This window comes from Staurois parvus, unplaced genomic scaffold, assembly GCF_062004578.1.
Source record: "Staurois parvus isolate SC_StPar_1 unplaced genomic scaffold, SC_StPar_1.0 ptg000564l, whole genome shotgun sequence".
Taxonomy (NCBI): domain Eukaryota; kingdom Metazoa; phylum Chordata; class Amphibia; order Anura; family Ranidae; genus Staurois; species Staurois parvus.
In genome coordinates this window covers 1619841-1638945 of record NW_028318360.1, presented here as the reverse complement: position 1 = coordinate 1638945, position 19105 = coordinate 1619841, and the positions used below count along the sequence as shown (strand labels likewise).

Below are 19105 nucleotides of genomic sequence, written 5' to 3'. Positions count from 1 at the left end.
AACGTGTTGCCTTCAGCCTCTGTTCCTAAATGTCTTGTGGGGTTATGAAATGGGATCTTATTAGTGTGATGCTTAGGATTAAAAATTGAATGATGATAATACGCAGCACAAGACAGCTTGCTTAGGGGGGCAGGTAATATTCACTGAGTATCTACAATTTTGGTTTAAGAACAAGGCAGGGGTTCAGGGACAAAGCCCGAGAGTATGAAGGTGATATGTGATAAGTGAGAAATCAAGCAGTGAGAAGTAATACAAGGAAACCAAAGTAAACTCACCTTCAACGATCTGGTAAAATGTAGAAAATAAGGAGGAGGGAGAAAAATAAAACAACACTGTTAAATCTAAAATAAACAATAGCAATAATACCACAATAGAAATATGAATAAACACAAGCAGAGATTTGCATACTGTCACACTGCTAAGTGCAGCTGTAACGGAACTAGCTTGTAAACAATCTTGGGTATATGAACTTTGCCCCTATTAAAAAAAAAAAAAAAAAAAATCATTTAACTGTCATGGGTGTATCTCACAAACCAGGTTTCTTCACCCTCTGTCCGTATAATCTGCAGCGACCTTTGTAAATGATAAATATGTTGTAACATTGGTAGAATGTATTTACACTAAATCACTTTTGGCAGAGGGACATGCAATGCCTCTTCTGAAATAAACCTCCCTGCCTACCCGCGGTCCTTACTACAATGTACAATGAACTGCACATATGCAGCTCAGTGTACGTTTTCGGCAGTGCTATTGTGCAGCGATGAGTAACTCAGGAGTTATATTATCCCATGCTGGCCAAGCAAGACAGCCAAAGACTGGCACACGGAAGAATATGGGGAGAGGATGCCAGTGCTAGCAAGGGATGTTGGAGAGGAAGCAAATATCTGAAACTTTAAATTTCCCTTTAAGACCCAACAAATGGCAGCTCTTGGAGAATATCAAAATGCCTGCCAAATAACCCCTCTTTGCAGCCCATGGGAAAACAGCGCTATATAAATACAATTGATAAAATTAGAGGGGTAGAAGTATGAACTCATGCAAACTTACCACCACAGAGTCATTGTGGGTTAGGTCGACAACAGAAGACTCATAGGATTCACAAGTCAAATCCACAACTTCTTCCACTGCACACATACACAAAAAGAATTACTGTAGAAGGAACAACTTTCTTTTTTTTTGCTACTAAAACAGCAGAACATAAACTAGATTTTCTAGTCAGAGAAAATAATTTCTCTATCCCATAGCAATCAAACTACTTGATCTTTCATCAGTTCACAGCACAGTCAGAGTAATTAAAAGGAGGTGTATACCATATATTCTAGTATACACAGGAGATTAGCACACTGTGGCAGACTTACCTGTCAAACCAGCCCTGCAACACTGTGCTATCACCGCTCCAGTGGGTCCCATGTTCTTCCATCCTCACTCTCTCTGGCTGCTTGAATGGTCACTTCATGGCACAGAACAAGTATTGTTAATGTGGTCCGAGCTGTGCATGCATGGCTCAGATCACATTACTGCTGGGAGAGGCGTTTTGGTTATAAAAACCCTGACTGCCAGTGGCATTTCAAATTTGGACTTTAAATACCACTTTAAATCATAGCTATATATTGCAAATTGCATACCCTAACAAACCCACCATTTTGCCTCATTTGGAGAGGTTCCCTTTCACTTCCTGTTGTGCCTCCAAAAACAGAAAGAGAAAAGAAACCACTTCACCAACGGGATGCAGAGCGGAAAAAAAAATAGCAATATAAACAGCACTATACTGTACATTAGGATTTATTAAAACATTTATAACAAAAAAAACAAAAAGACACACATACACAAAGAGCAAATCAATAGGACTACTGTAGATTTTGATAAGCAAATGGGAAAAACTTCCCGGCAAATTTTTTTTTTCTTTCCTTAAAGTGCAGTCTCTGCTTTTCAAAAGCAAACAGATGATTTTCCAGTTCCATACAACGCAAAATATTTAAAGCCCAATTTCACCTTTTGTAAATAAAATAAATGCACATCTTTTTGCAGGTAAAAAAAGTGTATTTATTATTTTTTTACTCTGCAGTCTGTAAAGCATTGCACTCGCAGTCAGCAGATTATAGGTGCAATGCCAGGAACCCACAGACAGCTGTCTGCCCATACCTCCAGGTCGGGCAGGCACTTACTCAATGGCAGGAAGAATCAATGAACCAAGCTGGCGGGACATGTAGTTCATTCATTCACAGCAGGGGAGAAGGTGCATGAGCTGGAACACATTACATGGTAATAGGATATGTAACTTGTTCCAAAGGTGTACTTATCCTTTAAATAAAATGTAATTATAAGCACGTTTCAGAAATAATTGACAGTTTTCTTGAATGTCAATACATACCACTTTCTTCCAGTTCTATCAGATCTGAAACTGCTGTCATCGCACTGGTTGAAGTTTGCCCTCTTCTTCTCTTGTGTGAAGATCTGTTTTTTGTTGATCCTCTACGCTTTCTCTGGGCCTAGAACAGGAGGAAGGAATGCATAAAGAAACCAGAACAGGTTGTAGTCATTATAAAGCGAATACATAGTCTTTAAAAAGTGTTCATGTTTCTTTAATACAAGTAAAAAATCTTGTACACAGCTTGCATTGTCTGATTGGCTAACAAGAGAGCTCAGCACAGTTTGCTAGATCAGGTCCAATTGGAAAAATGTATTTAAAAAAAATAAAATAAAAAAATAATAATAATATAATAATAAATATAGCACATACACAACAAACATGTTGTTGTTTTTTTTTTTTTTCTTATATAGGAAGGTATACAAAATACCCCCATTTTCACCCTCTGCCCAAAGTTGAAAAAAATTCTTCAGGCAGATCCATCATTTATAGCATAAACAGCCTTACACAACACATAGATCGCCTGTTGTAACAGTACCACCTTACATTAGAGATTCTATACATCTTCTAGAGATCCACCAGGGCTACAAATGAGAAGAGTCTCATTTGTGGGTGTCCTTGGATGCGTGCTCATTGTATAGATCTACACACCGGATAGGCCTTGCCACCTTAAATCATCTTACTAAAAATTCAAAGCTAAATTACAGGCGAGCGCAATTCACCAAAGTCAGTATGAAGTTTAGAAAATTATAAAATTTGCCTTGATCAGTACTGCAAACAGATACAGGGCACAATTATGGAAGCTAATTATATCCATATAGGAGTTTCACAAAAGCATACTGAGAGGTTTTCCACATTTGAATTTTTTTTTTTTTTTTAACTAATAGTATTTTATGTTTGTGTCATTGGGGAAGGGGGGGGGGTGATTGTATTTACATAATAAAAATTGCCATCACCCCAAGTTAGGAACATACCTAGAAGTCAGCTTTGTCTGCACAGTTGTCCTGTACCTGGGTGCAGTCCTCTCAAACAAGAAAGCTTAGCAGTGAAACAAATTATATGAGAAGTGTTATTCAGTAGATGCTGTTGAAGAACATTACTCCCAATACCTACAAACTTCGAATCAGGAAAAAAAAAACAAAAAAACTTTGCGCCCTCTAGAAGAACACACCTACTTTTGTTCAGCCATCACCCAGGATAGGCATCTACTTTCTGGATCGAGATGTGGCATAGACATATTAATGTAAATTGTGGCGGTTGTGCAATTTTGTGTTCACCATTGTCGGACACAGATCAGTCCCTGCTGAGACCACTCACTTTGTGACAAAGTTACAGCACTGCAGTCTAATCACTTAAGTTGCAGAGAATGAGCAAATATTTTTAAATATTGATTGATAGCATCTCAACCTAAGCAAAATCAGTTGTCTGGGGATCAAGGACTTGTTTTAGGTATGACTCTGGGTGAATTGATACTCAGCACAACTGCCTGGAAAGTAGCATTTTAAGAAATCAGCAGTAACAGTCCCCATACTTCTCCAATGACAGGTTTACTTTTACACACCATATTTGCCTTCTATATAGTAAGAGGCTACAATAGCCAGTAACTACAAAAAAAAAAAAAAAAAAAAAAAAAAAAAAAAAAAAAATACACACACCACAAAACAACAAGTACAGGTATGGAGTTGGCCTTCAGTAATGAGTAATGAAGCTAGACAGGGGCAGAAGAGACATTCTGCTTTTCTAAAAAAGAAGGGAAAGTTTTTGAGATGTCCCCAAAGCAAGAGGTGAGGGGAATCTTCCAACGTGGACATCTGTTCCAGGGACAACTGCCACACCTCACCACACACAGAGACCAAAAGATAAACTGGCAATGGGTTTAACCTTACCCTACTCTACCCAAAAAACTTAAAGTGGTTCCAAAGTCTAAACGTTTTCTTTACCTTAATGCATTCTCTGCATTAAGGTAAAAAAAAAAAACATTAAAAAAAAAAACAAAAAACAACCTTTTCCACTGTGTTACCCCTTCCTAACACATACCCGACGCCTCTATCAATCCAGAGCTGTTGCTGGATGCAGGTCTTCCCTTCCTCTGACAACAGCAGGAGCCACTGGCTCTTGCGGCTGTCAATCAAATGCAGTGAGCAGGGCCAGGCTGCACTGTGTGTATCTATGGGCTCCAGAGCAAGCCCGCACATCTTCCCCCATTGCAAGTGGCTTACTATGGGGGGGTAGATACAGAGAAAAAAAAAGCCAAGATCACCGGCGGGGGACCCCAGACAAGGAGATAAAAGGGCAGCTCTGTGCAATAGCATTGAGCACACCAATTATAAACCTGTTCATTTTATAAAAAGTCAAACTTCACAATCACTTGCCACACCTAGGCAGGTTAGAACGTAACACGTTATGTTTGAATTAATTTTCCTTAATTAAATTTAGAGCTGAGTGGGCATTACAAATATAAGAAAAAAAAAACAACAAAAATGCACACAGGTGTTGTCAGTGCGCCCTTCTTATAAGCACCGGATACCTGTTTTGCTGGAGTTGAGAAGAGACCAGCAGCAGCCATTGTGATTGGCCATCACTGCAAACACAAGGCGCAGAGTTATTCTCATTGGCTCTCTGATTTTTGCCTGTGATCTGTGCTGTCTAATGACAGACGATCAAAGGGCCCACTGAGCGACCATCTGTTTTTTTCTGTAATGAAGTTCACCTCTGCGCCATTTTTATACTATAGCATTCTTGGGATGGTAAAAGAACCCTTGCTATCTTTTGTGAGAAGCGCAACACACACACACACACACACACACACACACGTGGCTGTGACTTCGACCAATATAGGACATGCAGTGCATAGCAAACCCCTTGGATCCATGTGCAGGTGTAACCACAGTGCATTAAAGAACTGATATGTTTCCACATACCCATCTTATTCAGAAAAGTGATAAAGACACACTATCATATACTTACACTATTCATGACCAGCGTTGAATAGGAAATTAGATATAAAAAGTGAAGAAAACACCAGAGAGTGCAGAGTGAGAAGTCAGCTTCTTAAAGTGTGTTGGTGCCCATGTCATAGCAAGCATTACAGTTAAGATTCCAGATTCTTACAGGCTTGCTCTTCAGAACCTACAGAGAAGCACAAGAAGAAGGGAGGAATGAAGAAGATGTTATCCAACTCACGCAGACATTTCAATGCTATAAAATATTTAAAACCCGTCATGAAAAACAGAGTGCGCTAGCTGACTTCCCCCTAAAAATGCTAGTTGCCTAGCTGTAAGGCAGACTGGTATAAACAATCCAGTCACTGACTGGAATGCACATCAGGAGTTTTGGTTTGGTTATCGTTTACAAATACAGGTGAAACTCGAAAAATTAGAATATCCTGCAAAAGTTCATTTATTTCAGTAATGCAACGTAAAAGGTGAAACTAATATATGAGATAGACTCTTTACATGCAAAGCAAGATAGTTCAAGCCGTGATTTGTCATAATTGTGATGATTATGGCTTACAGCTCATGAAAACCCCAAATCCACAATCTCAGAAAATTAGAATATTGTGAAAAGGTGCAATATTCTCGGCTCAAAGTGTTCCACTCTAATCCGCAAATTAAGCCATAACACCTGCAAAGGGTTCCTGAGCCTTTAAATGGTCTCTCAGTCTGGTTCAGTAGGAATCACAATCATGGGAAAGACTGCCGACCTGACAGTTGTGCAGAAAACCATCATTGACACCCTCCATAAGGAGGGAAAGCCCCAAAAGGTAATTGCAAAAGAAGTTGGATGTTCCCAAAGTGCTGTATCAAAGCACATTAATAGAAAGTTATGTGGAAGGGAAAAGTGTGGAAGAAAAAAAGGTGCATAAACAGCAGGGATGACCGCAGCCTGGAGAGGATTGTTAGGAAAAGGCCATTCAAAAGTGTTGGGGACTTTCACAAGGAGTGGACTGAGGCTGGAGTCAGTGCATCAAGAGCCACCACACACAGACGGATCCTGGACATGGGCTTCAAATGTCGTATTCCTCTTGTCAAGCCGCTCCTGAACAAACAACATCAGAAGCGTCTTACCTGGGCTAAAGAAAGACAGACCTGATCTGTTGCTCAGTGATCCAAAATCCTCTTTTCTGATGAGAGCAACTTTTGCATCTCATTTGGAAACCAAGGACCCAGAGTATGGAGGAAGAATGGAGAGGCACACACTGCAAGATGCTTGAAGTCCAGTGTGAAGTCTCCACAGTCTGTGTTGATTTGGGGAGCCATGTCATCTGCTGGTGTTGGTGCACTGTGCTTCATTAAGTCCAGGGTCAACGCAGCCGTCTACCAGGAGATTTTGGAGCACTTCATGCTTCCTTCTGCAGACGAGCTTTATGGGGATGCTGACTTCATTTTCCAGCAGGACTTGGCACCTGCCCACAAACTTTAAATCAACCAGCAAGCCAGTCTGAGGATGTTAAACTTGAAATAAGGGTTAACTGTCACTTTAAACAAGTATTCAGCAGGCTTTCAACAAATTCACCTCACTTTTATATTAAAGCTGATCTCGGGACAACCCAGATGAATGGTTTATTCTATCCTCATCGCTGCCCCAACCCAGGCGCTTGGACATACAAAACAAAATTTGAAAAAGTCTCAGAAATAACAGAGACAAAGCTGACACCTCCCAGAGTTAGATATACCCAGCAGTCATTAACCCCTTCATGCCTAAGGGTAAAACAAATCTAAATGCCTAAGCACAAATTTGCAACGTTGACATGTGTTCGTAAAACTATACATATCACAACTACTTTGTACATCCAGGTAAATTATACCTTTTTTTCAGGACAAATTGGGCTTTCATTTGGTGGTAAATGGTAATGGATATACCCTGATTATTTTTATATTATCAAAAGGAAAACTGGCCCAAAATAGTAAAAAAAAAAAAAAAAAAAAAATATATATATTTTTTTTTTTAAATTTAGCTGTGCGTTTCTTGTTACTACTATAACCTACCACCAATGAACAACCCAAAATAAATTTTCCAGCTCTTGACGATCGCAGCAATACCATATATGTGTATGATATTTGTTGTTTGTACCCGTAGTACAGCCCAGAAAAAATAGTGCACATTTTGTTTTTTTTTTTACCTAAATCACACGGACACTTTTTTTTTTTTTTTTAAATCCTGACCTTTGACCCAGACCCAACAACTTACCCTGGCACTGAACTAGATGAAATCTTGATCTAGGTATTTTTTTAATATTTATCTTTTTTTTTAACAAACATTTTTCCCCTCTACGCCAGGAGTTAGAGAGATACTATGTATCTCTCTCCTACATTCATAGAGAGAAAAAAAAAAAACAACACACAAGGGGGCCAGGCTGTACAGTGGCTGTTCACTGTGATAGGCAATCAGAGGCCATCACATGACCCAGAATAGGGAGTCCTGGGTCCCATTTGTTAGAACGGGACCCAGGGCTCTCAGTGACACCCCAGTCTTTGTACTGGGAGTGCACTGTGCTCCCACTACAAAGACAGGTACGCAAATATGCGGCCCCATGGAAAAAAGCCCAGTTACGTTTGTGTCAAGGGGTTACCAATGGTGGGAAAAGAAAAACTAATTTCACAAGACCCAAGTACCAAGCCGAACATCCAGTTCTGTCAAATCCAATGATGCTTGGAATCGAAATGTACCAAAGAAATGGCTGCCAGTTTCAGCATCAAAGTCCTGTCATTCAGTGAGCGGATACACAGCCACATTCTACTCTGTATGAGCGTCAGTCCTCTATGGTCATTCATGTACACCCTCATTTCTGGTAAACCTAAACCACAATCTAAATATTTACATCCATTTCTCCAAGGATGCACTCCAAAAGTTTTATAGAGACAGATATTCATATAGTTCTAAATCACAAAGTTAAATAGTTTTAGGGCTCGTTCACGCGTGTTGATTATGAAGCACGATAATGAAGAACGAAGCAATGACGTGTTTATGACAAAAACAAAAAGCAGACTATTATAAGTAAGGGCATCACAACTATTATACATATAGATTTATTCAATTACTGGGCCGGGGTCCAGAACTAAAAAGGAAGCCAGTACTAAAGCCTAAGGGGGGGGGAATCAACCCCACCCCCTCCCAACATTCCTCCCATTTTTTCCCCACTGTGTTCCAGGCACCCTTCAATACTCTAAGTCTGCATTCCTGACGCCAACATGGCAGCATATGTATGATATAGCTCCAACCCTATAATCACCGACAGGACTTATGTAAATCTATAAAAGTCTGCCTGAGAGCAACCTCTATGATTCTCTTTTGTACTCAAGATCTACACCTGCGAGACTGATAAAACCCTACCTGCCAACTGAGGTGGAGTCCGTCTGGGTTCAGCCTCTCCCAACAAGGGAGCCCCTTCTGGTGGTCTTTTGGGGCTGAGGAGTTCTCTAACCAGAGACATCAGAACTTCATGTGCTGCACCCGAGCTGGTGTTTGTTTGCTGCAGTCCATGCTGCATATGTTGCTCTGCACACTTGAGCAGAGTCATGGTTAGTTAAGTTTCTTTTCTCCCGCAGGTTAGTGCCATCTCTTTTTGTCTTCTTCCCTTGCCTCTGCCTTCATTAGGTTTTGTCATTTTTCCTTTGTGAAGGTGATTTGGAGGTTTTCTTTTGTAAGCAGTATTTTTCCATTTCACCCGTGACATTCCCTTTGACCAGCGTGTGTGCACGATCCGGTCCAGGGTTTGTGGCCAACTCCAGTCTCATGGCTTGCTATAGAATCCACTGTGCAGAGGGCCTCTTGCGGCGACCATCTTTGTTATGGCATGTCCAGGCTCACAAATATGCGAGGTGGGTTTGTACTGGAAACCAGAGCCGATTCAAGCACATGTCTATGATCTAACTGCTTCTTTCTCGGAGTCTCTTTCATTTTACTTTCTGCTGACATCTTTGCTCCAACATGAGCCTTCTGCCACATAACCAAGACCTCCATGTGCTCAGGTAGGGACCATCAGTGATGTAAGTAAGAAGAGGAAAAAGTGTCTTTCCATGAGCGTTTCCTTCATCTTCTGGTACAACCTAGCCCGCTCTTGCTTAAGGGCACACTAAAAGAGCATTGCCATGTCATGACAAGTCCATTGTGGACAGTAGCTCATCCAACCACGCAGGTCTCACAGTGAGTATTAGCATTTCTGCTTCCTTGAGCACGAACAGTGACAAAGGGTAAAAAGTGCTGAGCCTATAGCACGGACCCAATACCAGACTAACATGTTTGTGGACAGTGCTCTTGAATTGGGCACACAGATGGTAAAACTTATTTTTGGGATCTTTATAGTACAACTCTGTTACTGTTGGGGGTTCAGACATCGCCCTCTAGAATTAATTTTCATCTCGACCAGGGTAACATTTTTTGCTGAAGAGGTGGATGTCCTCTTTCAGTACATAATATTATACGACTGCAAAGGGCATTGATTCTAAGTCCTCCCACACAGAACTTTTATTACCTTTGGTGTCTATATGAAGACTGAAGACTCAACTGATGTTGAGTTTAAAGAAACTGGAGTCTCAGTGGGGGATTGACAATTCTAGTTTGCATACCTTCCTTCACAGTTCTCCACCTCACAGATGATCTTTACGGATAGCCTAATCTCTGTGTAGCCCCTCTAAAGAAACAGGGTGCTTTGCATTCATCATTACTTGGAGGTATTCTACTGTTGGCCCATAGCCCAGATCACCTACTAGTTCAAAAGGATATTCATCTGGCCAGCCTGAGCAGACCCATCTAGTCATCAATACAGAAGCCCAGTTCAATGCTCAAGCGAGTACTTTTCTGCTCCTTCACAGAATAGGCCAAGCAGTGAGGATCATCTTCAGAATGTGACATCTCAGTCAGTTTTGTCAAGCTTTCCAATTCAGAGGTCTCCTGGAATTGATGATGTCTTGCATCCGTATGCTACCCTGGACACACTGTATTCTCTGGACATTCCAAAGATTTTTTTTTTTGCAACGCAGAAGGCAGCACTTGAGCTGATTCAAAGTGCTTTTCTTCAGATGTGCAGGAGTCTCTGGTTATGGGGGCGACAAGGGATCACTCAATCTCATATGCTAGGTTCATTATCCCGAACCAATGTCACCACCGATGCCTGTGTTACAGGGCAGATCGCTATGCATTTAGAAATAAGGGAAACTCAACAGCAGGTTCCAATGGAAGTGGAGCTATCAAGTCCCTGACTGAATGTAATCTTCAAGGGCTCCGGGTGGTGTTCCTTCTGGGTGCCCAGAATGCCAAAAGGGGCTGTGGCACCAGGTGTTTTTGGTTCCCAATGAACGGGTCTTTAACCACTTGCCCTCCGGAGGATTTACCCTCCTCCCTTACCACACCATTTTTTGCGATAAGGCGCTGTTACTTTAACTGACAATTGCACGCTCATGCAACGCTGCACCCAAATTAAATTTACGTCTGTTTTTCCCACAAATGGAGCCGTCTTTCGGTGGTATTTGATTGCCTGTGCACTTATTTTTTGCGCTATAAACAAAAAAAAAAAAAAAAGACTTCCAATTTTGAGAAAGAAAAAAAAAAAAAAAAAAACCTATATTTTTTACTTTCTGCTATTAAAGGTGTCGAGTAAAAATTTTTTTAAAATAAAATTGTCATAAATTTAGGCCAAATTTATTCTGCTACATGTCTTTGCTAAAAAAATTCCAAATACGGGTAAATTAATTGGTTTATGGGAAAGTTATAGCTTTTACAAATGGCAGTATATGCTGGGATTTGTTTTACTAGTAATTGCAGCGATCAGCGACTTGTAGTGGGACTGCGGTGGGCATTCTGACACTGGGGGGAAGTGACTTCGTGTCACTGACATCCCCAGTGACACCAATACAGTGATCAGTGCTAATAAAAAGCACCCACACTGTACTAATGGCACTGGGCAGGAAGGGGTTAACATGTGGGGCGATCTAAGAGTTAACTGTGTGCCGTTTTACTATGGGGGCTGTGTGTGTGCTTCACTGTAAGCACACTGCTTTGTATGGCTCTGCAATGCAGAGCCATACAAAGAAGTGTGCAGGAGCTGACAGGGGAGAGATCTGTGTTTATACACAGGTCTCTCCCTGTCGGTAATTGTCAGCAATCACCACCCAGGACCCGATGAAGTCCCGGCTGAATGACAGCCGGGGCAGCGAATGGCAGCACCGGTAGGGTGCGTTTGCACGTGCCCCCTAGCCCGGAAAAGGCAAAATCACGTATGTATACATGATTTTGCGCACCTGTGCCGCCCCGTAGCAGTATTGCTACTATAGGGCGGACGGGGAGAGGTTAATCGAAAAGATCTTGCCTATATCACTCAAGTATGGGGCCTCCCTCAATTGATTCTGTTTGCATCACCATCCTTTCACGAGGTACCTCTCTTGCTACCCTCACCTGGAGTGGATGCTCTCACTCACCAAAGGAATAATTGCCTAGCAAATGGCTTTCCTCTATTGCCTTTGGTCATGACGTTCCAGGGGGGACTGTTGTCTGAGAGTCTCACTGTGATAACAAGCATGCCCAATTGGCCTGCAGGTCTGGGTTTTACCCTAGCCATGGAACTGGAGTCTGGACCAAGCACTTCAGCTACCTGTGTTTCCATGACACCTGGTCCAGGATGGACTGGAAATTGATAGAGAAGGATTGAAGTACTTGGGCCATCCTCTGGCAATGGTAAATCCTGGCAAGGTTTCAGGAAGGATGTTAACAAATGCCATTTAAGCCAAGGTCTGGAACAGGTTCACAGTCTTCGCAGCTGAGCAGCATTTTGATCCTAGCAACCCAGGGGTCACCCAGTTGCTATAATTTCTTCACACAGATCTGGATATGGGGCTCAGCCTAGTTCTATAAGGGCTCAAATTTCATCCATTTCAGCTTTCATCAAGGAATATGACCATGCGAGATGCCAGGGGAGTATTTCAGGTTAGTCCTGAGGAGGAATAACTTTCGCCCGTGGGATTTTATTTGGGTACTGGATTTCCTTGCCAGGACTCTGCACCAACAGAAAGCAGTCCTCAGTGGGATGTCACTCAAGAAGCAGTGTCCCTTCAGGTGATAACTTCAGGGGGCAGAGTTTTGGATCTGCAAGCACTTCATGCTACATAGTCCTACATCTTATTTCTTTTGAACAAGTTGAGGCCTATGCCCCTCAAGCACCTTTGTCCCCAGGTGGCTAAAGTTTTCATCTTACAAATTGGTGAATGCATCCTTTCTGGCACAGAAAGAACATAACCAATACAAGCTGGATGTACCAGGTGCCTTTACACCCTGGTCACATTGGGTGCGACCTGGCATGCGATTTGCATGCCATGTGACTCGCAAATTGTATGCCAAGTCACACCCTACTGTCCGCTATTAGAGTGGTAATATTGGTGCGGTTCGAACTTGGTCGGAGCCGCACCGATTTCTAAGATAGTGCATGCACTACTTTTGGAGCGATTTGCATAGACATCTGTGTCAGATATCTTGCAAATCGCACCTCAAATTGGCAAGTCACCCGACTTTGAAATCGCCGTATTTTCACTGTAAGTCGCACAATTTCGAAGATGGCTTTGTGACCGGAGGGGGGGGGGGTGTTTAAGCTGCTTCCTAATATAAATCCTTTGGGAGGCTGTTTGTGTTTCCATCAGGCAAAGTCATCCTGATAACATAGTGCATCCTTCCTGTTCAGCTGGTTATTTATCACATGTATGCTGCCATGTTGGCGACAGGAACACAGAAAATTATATCAAATACTTAACGTAACTTTTCTCTCTTATTTGATCTTGTTCTTTGTACGGAGATTGGGGGAGGTTACTCTCAGACTTTCATAGATTTACACAGGTCCTGTGGGTGGATATGGGGGAGGCTATATCACATGTACGCTGCCATAGATTGGCATCAGGAAGGGAAAATTATGGTTAGTATTTATTTATTGCAGGTACTTACAGTCAGGTCTATAAATATTGGGACATCGACACAATTCCAACATTTTTGGCTCTATACACCACCACAATGGATTTGAAATGAAACGAATAAGATGTGCTTTAGCTGCAGACTATCAGCTTTAATTTGAGGGTATTTACATCCAAATCAGGTGAACGGTGTAGGAATTACAACAGTTTGCATATGTGCCTCCCACTTATTAAGGGACCAAAAGTAATGGGACAATTGGCTTCTCAGCTGTTCCATGGCCAGGTGTGTGTTATTCCCTCATTATCCCAATTACAATGAGCAGATAAAAGGTCCAGAGTTCATTTCAAGTGTGCTATTTGTATTTGGAATCTGTTGCTGTCAACTCTTAAGATGAGATCCAAAGAGCTGTCACTATCAGTGAAGCAAGCCATCATTAGGCTGAAAAAACAAAACAAACCCATCAGAGAGATAGCAAAAACATTTGGCACCGGTGAGCTCAGCAACACCAAAAGACCCGGAAGACCACGGAAAACAACTGTGGTGGATGACCAAAGAATTCTTTCCCTGGTGAAGAAAACACCCTTCACAACAGTTGGCCAGATCAAGAACACTCTCCAGGAGGTAGGTGTATGTGTGTCAAAGTCACCAATCAAGAGAAGACTTCACCAGAGTGAATACAGAGGGTTCACCACAAGATGTAAACCATTGGTGAGCCTCAAAAACAGGAAGGCCAGATTAGAGTTTGCCAAACGACATCTAAAAAAGCCTTCACAGTTCTGGAACAACATCCTATGGACAGATGAGACCAAGATCAACTTGTACCAGAGTGATGGGAAGAGAAGAGTATGGAGAAGGAAAGGAACTGCTCATGATCCTAAGTATACCACCTCATCAGTGAAGCATGGTGGTGGTAGTGTCATGGCGTGGGCATGTATGGCTGCCAATGGAACTGGTTCTCTTGTATTTATTGATGATGTGACTGCTGACAATAGCAGCAGGATGAATTCTGAAGTGTTTCGGGAATATTATCTGCTCATATTCAGCCAAATGCTTCAGAACTCATTGGACGCCGCTTCACAGTGCAGATGGACAATGACCCAAAGCATACTGCAAAAGCAACCAAAGAGTTTAAGGGAAAGAAGTGGAATATTATGCAATGGCCAAGTCAATCACCTGACCTGAATCCGATTGAGCATGCATTTCACTTGCTGAAGACAAAACTGAAGGGAAAATGCCCCAAGAACAAGCAGGAACTGAAGACAGTTGCAGTAGAGGCCTGGCAGAGCATCACCAGGGATGACACCCAGCGTCTGGTGATGTCTATGCGTTCCAGACTTCAGGCTGTAATTGACTGCAAAGGATTTGCAACCAAGTATTAAAAAGTGAAAGTTTGATTTATGATTATTCTGTCCCATTACTTTTGGTCCCTTAACCAATGGGAGGCGCATATGCAAACTGTTGTAATTCCTACACCGCTCACCTGATTTGGATGTAAATACCCTCAAATTAAAGCTCACAGTCTGCAGTTAAAGCACATCTTGTTGATTTGGCTCCCATGGATTACCTTAACTTCTTCTATGCCGGCCCAAATTGTAAGGCCCTGATAACCTTCACACTGTTATTTTATGATTCTGCTGGTCCTGACCCTATGTAGTTTTGCCATTGATGTACCTTTCTGTTATGTTTATTTTCTCTCCTTATCCTTTTTAAAACATACTGTTTGTACTTCATGAAAACCAATAAAAAATTGTTATATATATATATAAAAAAGCACATCTTGTTTGTTTCATTTCAAATCCATTGTGTCCCAATATTTATGGACCTGACTGTATATAGCGCCATCAATTTACACAGCGCTTTACATATATATAGTACATTCACATCAGTCCCTAACCCTCAAGGGGTGTACAATCTAAGGTCCCTAACTCACATTCATACATACACATACTAGGGACAATTTATATAGGATCCAAGTAACCAACCAGCATGTCTTTGGAGTGTGGGAGGAAACCGGAGTACCCGGAGGAAACCCACGCAGGCACAGGGAGAACATGCAAACTCCAGGCAGGTGGTGCCGTGGTTGGGATTCGAACCGACGACCCTAGTACTGCCAGGCGGAAGTGCTCACCATTTAGCCACTGTGCTGCCCAAGTATTTGATACAATTTTCAGTTTTCACACTGATCCGTTTTGGTGCACTCCTCAACTAAAAGAAAGCAGAAGAGAAGCAGGAGAAAAATGCATCCTTATAAATCCTATGGTGCTCTTCACACGGATTCGTTGCAGTTCAGTTGTGGAGCAAAAATCCTGCTTGCTACATTTTTGGCACGTTTGTTCAGAAAAAAAAATACATATATCCCTCAAAATGAAATAATTGGAAACTGCAACGCAACTGTGAGAAGTGCTTTGACCAGTGGAGGAAGAACGCAATGCATGCATATCAAAAACACAAAGCCTTGCAGCAAAAATGCATATGCATTTTTTTTTCCGTCGGAGCAAAGTGAAAGTAACCCAATGCATACAATGAGTACACACTATCAGTTATTTGTTCAACCCAGCAAGCTGAACAAAAATAGCAACTTGAAGAGCTCGGTGTACTAACCATCCAATGTTACCACAGCAATTCCCTGCTGAGCTATTGTGTTCTTACAAAAGGGACTCAAAAGAAGGGGCTCTTACCCCCAATCCCTCCCCCCCCAGGGCCAAAAGAAGGGGCTCTTACCCCCAATCCCTCCCCCACCAGGGCCAAAAGAAGGGGCTCTCACCCCCCGAGGTTCCAAAGGAAGGAGCTCTCTCACCCCCCGAGGGCCAAAAGGAGGGGCTCTCCCCCCCAACCCCTCCCCGAAGGCCAAAAGGGGGGGGCCCAACCACCCCCCCTTCCCGAGGGCCAAAAGGGGGGGGCCCAACCACCACCCCCCCCTTCCCGAGGGCCAAAAGGGGGGGGCCCAACCACCACCCCCCCCTTCCCGAGGGCCAAAAGGGGGGGGCCCAACCACCACCCCCCCCTTCCCGAGGGCCAAAAGGGGGGGCCCAACCACCCCCCCCTTCCCGAGGGCCAAAAGGGGGGGCCCAACCACCACCCCCCCCTTCCCGAGGGCCAAAAGGGGGGGCCCAACCACCCCCCCCCTTCCCGAGGGCCAAAAGGGGGGGCCCAACCACCCCCCCCCTTCCCGAGGGCCAAAAGGGGGGGCCCAACCACCCCCCCCCTTCCCGAGGGCCAAAAGGGGGGGCCCAACCACCCCCCCCCTTCCCGAGGGCCAAAAGGGGGGGCCCAACCACCCCCCCCCTTCCCGAGGGCCAAAAGGGGGGGCCCAACCACCCCCCCTTCCCGAGGGCCAAAAGGGGGGGCCCAACCACCCCCCCCCCCTTCCCGAGGGCCAAAAGGGGGGGCCCAACCACCCCCCCCCCCTTCCCGAGGGCCAAAAGGGGGGGCCCAACCACCCCCCCCCCCTTCCCGAGGGCCAAAAGGGGGGGCCCAACCACCCCCCCCCCCTTCCCGAGGGCCAAAAGGGGGGGCCCAACCACCCCCCCCCCCTTCCCGAGGGCCAAAAGGGGGGGCCCAACCACCCCCCCCCCTTCCCGAGGGCCAAAAGGGGGGGCCCAACCACCCCCCCCCTTCCCGAGGGCCAAAAGGGGGGGCCCAACCACCCCCCCCCTTCCCGAGGGCCAAAAGGGGGGGCCCAACCACCCCCCCCTTCCCGAGGGCCAAAAGGGGGGGCCCAACCACCCCCCCCCTTCCCGAGGGCCAAAAGGGGGGGCCCAACCACCCCCCCCCCTTCCCGAGGGCCAAAAGGGGGGGCCCAACCACCCCCCCCCTTCCCGAGGGCCAAAAGGGGGGGCCCAACCACCCCCCCCCTTCCCGAGGGCCAAAAGGGGGGGCCCAACCACCCCCCCCCTTCCCGAGGGCCAAAAGGGGGGGCCCAACCACCCCCCCCCTTCCCGAGGGCCAAAAGGGGGAGCCCAACCACCCCCCCCTTCCCGAGGGCCAAAAGGGGGGGCCCAACCCCCCCCCCTTCCCGAGGGCCAAAAGGGGGGCCCAACCACCCCCCCTTCCCGAGGGCCAAAAGGGGGGCCCAACCACCCCCCCTTCCCGAGGGCCAAAAGGGGGGCCCAACCACCCCCCCTTCCCGAGGGCCAAAAGGGGGGCCCAACCACCCCCCCTTCCCGAGGGCCAAAAGGGGGGCCCAACCACCCCCCCTTCCCGAGGGCCAAAAGGAGGGGCTCTGCCCCCCCCAACCACCCTCCTTCCCGAGGAGGGGCTCTGCCCACCCCCCAACCACCCCCCTTCCCGAGGGCTAAAAGAAGGGGCTCTCTCCCCCAACTCCCGGAGGGCCAAAAGAAGAGGCCCTCACCCCCCAGAGGGCTAAGGAAGGGGGGGTTGATCCTTATCCAGGAAGGAGAAGGATCTCACACACTCCTCATCCTAGCAGGCCCAGAGGTCACACTCCTCCATCCAGGGGTGAGGGCCCCTAAGTCAGTGCACTGCTATGACCAGACATCCGTACACACTCGTCACACCGGGCACACGGTCACACCGGTTGAAGACAATCAGTGTATGTGTGAAGCAGACAGCTGTAAGGCCTAAACCTGGACTGTACACCTCACTATGAGCTGCCATGACAGAAACCACATGACAAGCCCCGCCACTCAGAGAGCTGCTTCTCCCCGTTATTAGCTCACCTCGGTCACCCGTTCCGGAGCCCACAAACGGCTTCCAACCGGCTCGGTACACAACTGTCTACTCCTCGATTCAACTTCCGGTTTCGCCCGAAGCATGCCGGGAGATGTAGTCCTGTCAGATGGCAGATCAGCTCGCAGAGCGCATGCGTAAGGCGGGGAATTCGCGGTTCAAACAAGAGGTGGGCTGGGCGATGGCTTGGAGAGCGTGATTGGTCAGTTGTGGCATCATTGCGAGGTGGGCTCGCCGTGGCTCAGTTTTGGCTTCTGAGGTCCAAGCCCATTGAGCTGTATGGGTAGGAGAGCTGATCTGACGCCAGTGTGTACAGAGAGGTGTAGGGAGGAACAAAAGGAGCTGCTATGGGTTTGCTCAGCCCTTTCCCTGACACACAGGTTTGCGAACATAAATTTGGTCTTTTTAGATTGGTTGATCCCAGGAGCGGACTGACCATTTGAGCACTCGGGAACTACCCGTGGGCCCGGGGTCAGTAGGGGGCCCCATGAAATGCCCCTGGTACCTTTTTCATGGGCTTTTTTTGTGGTTTGAGTTAATGTGAGGACACAGGGACCCCATGATCCCCTAGTGCCTGGGGGCCCCATGAGTTGTCAGTCCGCCCCTGGTTGATCCCCGCAAAGCATTATATATATATCTGGAAGGCAGAGATCCTAGAGAATAAAATGGCGGTAGTTGTGATTGTTTTATTTTGCAAAATATGAGTGCAATGGTGTATGGAACACAACATTTCAGATACAAAATATACTGACCAGGGGCGGACTGACAACTCATGGGGCCCCCGGGCAATTGGGGATCATGGGGCCCCTGTGTCCTTGCCCAAACTCAAAAAAGCCTATGATAAAGGTACCAGGGGCATCTTATGGGGCTCCCTACTGACCCCGGACCCTCGGGCAGTGCCAGAGTTTCCAAATGGTCAGTCCGCCCCTGATACTGACGTTCATTTTAGTGCACGCACATATATATAAATATATATAAAGAAGACATTGCATCAAGAACATAGATACCCAACATGCCAAGTCTTGACAATTGCACTGTCTGTCATAGGCTCTCTGAAGAGCAATCCAAACACAGATTGCTCTTCAGAGAGCACAATAAGTGCAAACAAGCCTTCAGAGAGGAGGTGAGTTTAGTGCCATTTTACATTATATATAT

The 19105-nt window shown here is 45.3% G+C and overlaps 1 protein-coding gene across 1 annotated transcript in view; it reads right to left on the bottom strand.

The window, feature by feature from the left end:
• RNF4 (ring finger protein 4) overlaps positions 1–18068 on the bottom strand; it is a 34252-nt gene extending 16184 nt beyond the window's left edge. The window contains exons 1-5 of the mRNA XM_089691532.1: positions 17941–18068; positions 5336–5497; positions 2372–2489; positions 1048–1124; positions 276–285 (exon numbers count right to left, since the gene is read on the bottom strand). Of these exons, the coding sequence (XP_089547658.1) occupies positions 276–285; positions 1048–1124; positions 2372–2489; positions 5336–5344 (214 nt within the window). The 5' untranslated portion in view covers positions 5345–5497; positions 17941–18068. The remainder of the gene's footprint in view (positions 1–275; positions 286–1047; positions 1125–2371; positions 2490–5335; positions 5498–17940) is intronic.
• Between the last annotated feature and the right edge of the window lie 1037 nt (positions 18069–19105).